General features: G+C 52.1%; 1 protein-coding gene across 1 annotated transcript; it reads right to left on the reverse strand.

Annotated features, from left to right (window-relative positions):
- Positions 1-4315: 4315 nt before the first annotated feature.
- Positions 4316-6520, reverse strand: LOC104308171 (granzyme B(G,H)-like). Its single transcript, XM_054176880.1, is given in 7 exon segments — positions 4316-4495; positions 5058-5143; positions 5146-5267; positions 5269-5297; positions 5415-5556; positions 5952-6138; positions 6469-6520. Coding segments are annotated over 7 exon segments (798 nt in total).
- Between the last annotated feature and the right edge of the window lie 1776 nt (positions 6521-8296).

Here is an 8296-nt window from a genome sequence, read left to right on the forward strand (position 1 = left end):
TTCAAACCTCTGAGAAGAATTAACCTCATGGATGCCCAACGTTTTCTGGCTTAAACAGCTGTTGGTAGGAATTGTAATGATTATCATATCAATAGTATTAATATTAGTTTTGATTAAGGTAGTTATGTGCACTGGAAAAATGGGGTGGAATCATACCAGAAGTATAAAAATGATAAACTTAGGCATGAGCTGGAAACAGGAAATCATTTTAAGAAAACAGAGTCTACTCTTGGATGTAAGAAAGGGGGAACTGCTGAGTAGAAAATCCTCGGAGCTGATGAGCAGAAAATTCTTAAAAAATAATCCCCAAGTTTAACAGAGTAACAGAGTTGATAAGGAGATGCCCAACTAAATGAAATGACCACACTGATGAAGAACTCCCCTTGTTATGGTTGGCTGGAATGCAGGAAGGGGCAGATGGACCTTGAAGAAAGGAAGAAATCCTTGTGTCACTCTTAGCTGGATAACCTTTGCGTCGACAGGAAGCACCGGGACTGTCTGTGCAATATCAGCACACCGCTGGCATTTTAGATAGAGAACTTTTGGCCTAGAGGCCTGCACTGAACCCTCTGTTGGTGCCCAGCTTTGGGAAAGATCCCTCTGTGCCCAGCGCTGTAACAAAAGCATAATAGGTGAGACTGAGTTTCTTGTCCTTCTCTAAATCAAGCAGATAGAGCTTAGAGGCTCCACAAGCTCCTGTACAGTAGGAGCTGCAAGCCAGGCTGAACCTATGAGAGCGTCTCAATGGAATTGCCCTTCTGAGGTTCAGAAGTGGCTTAAATAGGCATGGTTTAGGGCATTGGAGGCATTGTCGTGGTTTGGGTGACACAACACAGGATGAGCCTTGCAGCCTGGGGCCTAAGTGTCCCAAAGTCACACTCCATTGTCACAGTATAATTCTTGAGTACGAAAGATAAGTAAGCACCTTCAAGGCATTGTTCATCTGGTACAGAGTCTGCTTAGCTTGCAGGGATTCATGCCATAGGCTAGCAAGCAGGATGCTGGCAGTGTCTGTCTCTCTGTCACAACCTGGTTATCCTGTACCCCCTGGTCAGCAGGGGGGGTCGTGGTAGGATTCAAATCATTCCCTTGGAGTAAATAAAGTGAACCAATGTCAAATGGTTAATGAATTGGGTTTGATTGGACTAGAGCAGAGATAAAATGGGAAGGAAAAGGAGAGGGGAAAGTAGTGAGACAAAGAGAGGAAGAGAGAGAGAGCGGGAGATCGTGAGAGAGCAAAGGAAGCGATATCCAGTTCCCTGGGTTCAGCTCTGTGGCAGTGTATTCAACCCCCCCCCCCCATTATGTGTAACAAGCTCCCAGAATGATCACAGGAAAGTCTGCACACACACAATTTGCAAAGGGAAGCCTCGGCAGCAGCAGCAGAAGTGGAGTGGTGCAGAGCCGGCGGAGCGGTGCAGAGCCGGCGGAGCAGTGCGGGCAGAGGGAGCCCTCTGGGCCATGTAGGCAGTGTGGAGTGGAGTGGCTGCGGGACCTGGCAGGGATGGGTCACTGCTCCCCCATCAGCATCTCGGGCAGGGTTGGTGCCTCCAGAGCTGTGCAGAGTGGGGTGAGTGCGTCGGCCTTTCAGTGGCGCCGCTGCAGTGCCTTTAAGCCAGGCGGTCAGGCCGTGCCACAGCCTGTGTCCATGAGGCCGCTGAGATCTCACGCTCCCCCATGACACCAAGGGCAGCTTGGACTCTTTGTCCAGACCGGGCAAAATTAATTCCTCTCTTCTTTCCATTCAGTACCTTTCAGTGGACTTCTGTCCCTTGGACTGACAGCAGTCCCTTGTGTCAGCAGCAGCAGCTGAGGGAATTAACACAGAACAGCTTCCTTTTGTCTGCCATCACCATATCCCGGTAGCAGCTGTCAGCTGTCACTACCACAGCACACTGAGATTCCTCGTTCTCGTGCTCAGGCCTCACGTTCCCAAGAAGGCTGCTGTGAGAGACCAAAGCTTGTTTCTCCTGATGTGACTCAACAAAGATAAAATCACCTTTGCTGCTTGCCCAGACAATAGCTGATGTGTGTTGGGCAGAGCCACTGGAATGACTCTTGGGAAGGTGCAAAGATAACATTGCTCACTGGACCACAGCTGGCCTCACAACAATGGACCGAGGCCACCCTCGGGAATATGCATAAGACAAGATAATCTCCACCCATCAAGTACCCTGGAAAGGGAGGATGGTGAGACAATGGATTCACCACCTGGCCCCTGATTTCCTGAGGAACAATACTTGGACACATACCTAAGGACTGAAAGCTGTATAAAAGACTTGAGCAGTTGCTCAAGTTGGCTCAGAAGAAGAAAAACAGAGAACCAAAACACAGAAGGACAATGCTGCTGAGAAGGAAAACGGAGACAATACCAGGAGAGGAAAAATGGGGTGACCTCATTGCTGTCTACAGCTACCTGAAAGGTGGTTGTAGCCAGGAAGGGGTTGGTCTCTTCTCCCAGGCAACCAGCACCAGAACAAGAGGACACAGTCTCAAGCTGCACCAGGGGAGGTTTAGGCTGGAGGTGAGGAGAAAGTTCTTCATGGAGAGAGTCATTTGTCACTGGAATGTGCTGCCCAGGGAGGTGGTGGAGTCACCGTCCCTGGAGGTGTTCAAGAGGGGATTGGACGTGGCACTTGGTGCCATGGTCTAGTCATGAGGCCACATCCAGCTGGCGGCCAGTCACCAGTGGCGTCCCCCAGGGATCAGTGCTGGGCCCCATCCTCTGTAACATCTTCATTGATGGTCTGGATGAGGGGGTTGAGTCAGTCATCAGCAAGTTTGCAGATGACACCAAGTTAGGAGCAGATGTTGGTCAGTTAGAGGGTAGACAGGCTCTGCAGAGGGACCTCGACCGACTGGACAGATGGGCAGAGGCCAATGGGATGCCATTTAACAAGTCCAAGTGCCGGGTGCTGCACTTTGGCCATGGCAACCCCAGGCAGAGCTACAGGCTGGAGTCAGAGTGGCTGGAGAGCTGCCAAACAGAGAGGGACCTGGGGGTGCTGATCGACACCCACCTAAACATGAGCCAGCAGTGTGCCCAGGAGGCCAAGAGGGCCAATGGCATCTTGGCCTGCATTAGGAATAGTGTGGCCAGCAGGAGCAGGGAGGTCATTGTGCCCCTGTACTCTGCATTGGTTAGGCCACACCTTGAGTCCTGTGTCCAGTTCTGGGCCCCTCAGTTTAGGAAGGACATTGAGACACTTGAAGGTGTCCAGAGAAGGGCAACAAGGCTGGGGAGAGGCCTTGAGCACAAGCCCTATGAGGAGAGGCTGAGGGAGCTGGGACTGTTTAGCCTGGAGAAGAGGAGGCTCAGGGGTGACCTCATTGCCCTCTACAACTCCCTGAAAGGTGGTTGTAGCCAGGAAGGGGTTGGTCTCTTCTCTCTAGCAACCAGCACCAGAACGAGGGGACACAGTCTCAAGCTGTGCCAGGGGAAGTTTAGGCTGGAGGTGAGGAGAAAGTTCTTCACCGAGAGAGTCATTGGTCATTGGAATGGGCTGCCCAGGGAGGTGGTGGAGTCACCATCTCTCGAGGTCTTCAAGAGGAGATTGGATGTGGCACTTGGTGCCATGGTCTAGTCATGAGGTTTGTGGTGACAGGTTGGACTCGATGATCCTCGAGGTCTCTTCCAACCTTGGCGATACTGTGATACTGTGACAGCGACATCATCATGGAGCCTGTAAGAAGCAGAACCCTCTCTCCGTGCCCTAAGTTCTGCCTACTGCAACTCATGGAGCTGAAGAGGCTGTCCAGAGGACCACCTCTCTTCTACAGCCAAAGCCTCAGCACCCTTTCTCTACATCTCCTGCAGCACCTTTCCTCCACAGACTCAAAGTGTCTTGTGGGGGTGATGGGTGTGGTAATATAATTCCTTTCCTCTTCTCTCTCTCTCACTCTCAGTTTTCTCTCTCTCCCTTTCTGATCCATCCACTTTATTCACGCAATAAATAGTCCAGCTGTTGATCTTTGGTCTCCTTTGTGCCTCTAATTTCGCAACACGGGAATATGCGAAAGACCTGAGGCTCTTTCCCTCTCTGGACCGAGACAGCTGCACACACAGGTGAGCTTGAACATGCTTTTATTGGTGGCCAGAGAACAGAGCAGGAGGTAGCACTTGGAGAGCAGTGGGAGGAGGGAGAAACATGAAACTGTGGGAGCTTGGGACTGTGTTTTTAGCTTGCCAGGGAGACATTCCTTGGTGCCGAAGCAGAAGGCATGGGAGCTTCTCTGACTCCACTTCAGCTGCCCCTGGAAGCCTCTGAGCATCAGCAGGTGGTTGATGCCTTGTGGAAATGGGGCACTGAGCAGTTTAGTCCGAGGAGGAAGCCTCAGGCAGGCCTTGGAGCAGAAACCTGCTCAGCTCTTTACGTATCCAGAGCTCAAAATAGGACACTCTGGTAAATACTAAAGGGAAGAAGTGATTTCTGTGTCCATGGGAAATGATGCCATGAGCCTTCCCTTTGCAGACCAAGGGGCCACCAGAATCACCCTGTCAGGTAAAAGGAGTGGCAGGGGTCAGGCACGTCAGAGCACTGCTGCCCTGCCCTAAGGAAGAAAGTGACCCTGTAGCCTCCCTCTGGGTGAAGAACCTCCTCCTTTGGGCATCTCCCTCCAGGCCCAGTTCTGCAGGGCTTGTAGCTGCCTTACTACTCCTCTAAGCCATTTGGTGAGGACACCTGACGTTCAAAGATGGCCTTCACAACCCTGAAAAGAAGAATCTGGTCCTGCTTTAGACACCTGGGAATGTCTGAGCCATCCCAGTTTGTCAGGAGGATATGACAAAGGTCTTACATGAGACCTGCAGCCTGCTGGAGCTGTGGCCAGACCGGGTGCAATATCCTCAGGCATGTAAAAGGGCATCTGATGATGGCTGTTGGGCAACTGCACCCTGGTTCAGCCAGCACATCAGTTTCAGAGCTCCTGCAAGGAGCCTCTGCACATCGTCCTGAACAGTCTACATCATTTTAATCCCCTTAATCCCCGACTTGAGAACCAGCCTGACTGTCTAATCCCAACCTCATCCCAGGCTTGAAGCCCCAAACAACACTTACAGGTAAAGTAGATTTTTTGCCATCCTTATCACCAGCACAGATCATAGCCTGCTGTATCTACTGCCTCTTGAAAGTCTTCACACAGTCTTTCTCTGCACCTTCAGGTCCACTTCTCTCAGAACACTACTCAGGCCTTCATTTGGTGATGTCCTGCCCCAGACAGCTACTTGGCATGTCCTTCCTGGTTTCACATAATCATTTTGACTGGTCTTCCTTAGTCAGTTTGGCTTTTGGCTTCAGCTGCCAAGCAGAGAGAACATTGGGTTAGAGCAGGTAAAGGAATGGGAAGAAGTTTCTGGGGCTGGAGAAGTGAGCAGGGGCAGAGCCTGCAGGCAGCAAGGATGTGCAAGGACAAACCTTCAGCAGCATGATGTAATTTTTGAGGTTAGTTTCTGAATAACTGGGGTGGATGACCCAGTGGTCAACGTGGAAGACCTGCCAACCTGGTTCTTCCTCTTTCATGTTGTGGGCTCCCAGGGTGACTCTGATAGTCACTTTCCTGCAAGGAAACACCAACATGTTCCAGCTGCCCTGACCATAGTGGCATGGCCCCGGTGGCAGTGATGTGCAGGAGATGGGATTGCAATAATCCTCCTCAGAGATTAGTTCTCAGCAAGCTGCCCTCTGTAGCCTGGGTTCCTTTCACAGTTCAGCTGAGGAATGGGAAACACTGACCTCTCTTCTCCAGGAGCAGGTCCGGTAAGAGCCATGGACCAGGGGACCTGTGCTGAGGAATCCTGTCCCAGGCACACAGGCCCTAGCAGACAGTTCCTGTAACTCAGCAGGGAAGACTCAGCTCACAGGGAGCCCTGATGTGCCTGTAGGCACAGAGAACTCCTTCACCCCAGACCAGAACTCCTCATGACTGTGTAAGACTTGAGAAACCTCAGGTACAGAAAGACAGAGCCTTCCCTTCTTCCAGCCACACAGTGAGCTGCGGAGAGCTCTGCTCCTGGGTGGATCAAGAAGCCTCCACACGTAAATGTCTCTGGATTACATCCACCTAAGTCACTTGTAACAGACACACAGGCCATGTAGGGCCTGGAGTGGGGCTTAACGTCCTGTCCACCAACGATCCTTCCTGGAAGAGAGATGCCAAGTGATAATAACATGCTGCTATCTCCCATCGTGTGCCCAGCTGCCAGCCTCTGGTGTCGTGGGCCAGTGGTGCCAGGAGCTCTCCTCCCTTGGGCAACAGAGAGAAAAACAAGCAGCACTTCCTCGGGATGACACCTGACTGCACATCTAAAGCTCTGTCAAAGGGCATCTTTGGTGTCAGGCACACACTGAGCCAGGAGATCAGAGAGCAGAGATGTGAGAAAAGACGAGGCAGGTACCAGACAGATTGCCCACTTGATGCCCATTTCTGCCTTTGCATGCCCTTGGCTAATTCTCACCTATCTGTACTCACCAGCCCCAGCCCACGGGAGAAGGACAAAAGCACTTATGAGCAGAAGCAGCATCTTCTAGCAGTTCCCTGCAGAGCCAGAACAGTTATGGCCAGGCAGGGGGCAAGTACAGAATGACAACTTACTTATAGTGGTCTGGAGCTGAAGCAGGAAAACTCAACCTGCCATCCGCTTCTGTCCCTTGCTGCTTTTGTTCTTGCAAACCCAGGCTGTGGTTTGCTGAGGGGCTCATGTCACCATTTCTCCTTTTTGTCACCAGCTCCTCCTAAGGCTGGAGAGATCTGGGCTTGATCACAGTGCTCAGGCAGCAGTGAGAGGAGTGGGATGTCTCCAGTCCAGCGTTACCCCATTGGAGACCCTTGGCGAGAGCCTCCTTGCATCCTAGACATAAATTGGTCTGGTTTGCTTTTCGTTGTCTTTATTTCCTCTGATAGGAACTGAGACCCAGACAGGGCCAGGTCGAGGTCCTGGTTTTTATTGGAGGGGTTGGCTGCCATCAGATGTGCCCTGCCTGAGACTGCCCTGAAGCTCTCCCTGGAGAAGTGGCTCTGGTGGCACAAGAGAGTGTGTGCATGTGCGTGCACCTGTGTGTGCATGTCTGTGTGTGCGTGTGTGTGCTTGTGCATACGTGTGTGTGCATGTACGTGTGCGTGTGTGTATGTGCGTGCTTATGCATGTGTGCATGCCCGTGTGCATGAGTATGTGTGTGTGAGAGTGTGAATGTGTCTGTGTGCATGTGTGCGTGAATGTCTCTGTGTGTTTGCATGTGTGTGAATGTGTGCATGCATGTGTGCGTGCATGTGTGTAATGGGTTGGGGCAGATCCCCTCCCCACCACAGGCAGAAATAACGACTCAGGCAAACGGATTGCAAAAGTGATGAAAGTTTAAATAGAAAGCAGTGAATGTTACAGAACACCCAAAGCACAGTGACAAAGAAAGATCCCATCCCCACCTGAGGGTGCATCCAAAACCCCCAGGGCTCCTTCTTCCCCCTCCCTCTGCTGGGCTAGTCTCAGCTGGCCAGGCCTGAGACTGCCCATCCCCCTGTGGCCTTGGGCCCAATCAGGCCCATGGCCGGGAGATCTCTCCCCCAGTTACCAAGTCTCGGAGAGGGAAGGAAAAAGAGGAAGTGCCAGACCCCACCGCAAAATTTATAGTGGTGCAAGGGATTATGGTAGAAATACCTAATTTCCTGAGTCCACCCACTGGGATGGACTTCTGGACACAGGAAACACCCCTGTAGCAGAGGGCACCCAGCCCAAACTACGACAGGAGCCACCCCTTATTTCATACCATAATCCCTGCACCCAAACACATCATCAGATCAGAAAACTTCTGATGACATGTCCGGCGGAGTCCATATCTTCATCTGGGTGTCCACTCAACCAGTCTCTCATTTAGGCTCAAGCATCAGTCCATTCCAGTTGTTCTTCCTCATGTGATGGAACCTCCCAGCGACGCAGTCCTTCTCCTGCAGTGTGAATTCCTTGTGGACTCCTTGGGACATCCTGGTCACCTGGAAATACCTCACAACTTCTCAGCCAAGCCTTTACTCTCCTATTCAGCGGCAAATTCTCCACCCCTGGGGCAGGCCAGTCGGAACAATCTAGCTCCACGACTGCCTTTTTCAATCCATCCAGGGTGCCGCAACCAACAGCTTTCACGCGGACCAAAGCTACACGGATGCATGTCAGAGGCACTCCGCACCCCCCACTGGGCGCTCGCGTACCGAGGCAGGACAGCATCCGGCTGCACAACCTCCACCCCCGGAAGAGGGAGGAGCTGCGCCACAGCCCACTGAAGAAGCAGGGAGGCGGAGCCAGGTGCTC

This window comes from Dryobates pubescens, chromosome 36, assembly GCF_014839835.1.
Source record: "Dryobates pubescens isolate bDryPub1 chromosome 36, bDryPub1.pri, whole genome shotgun sequence".
Classification (NCBI taxonomy): Eukaryota; Metazoa; Chordata; class Aves; order Piciformes; family Picidae; genus Dryobates; species Dryobates pubescens.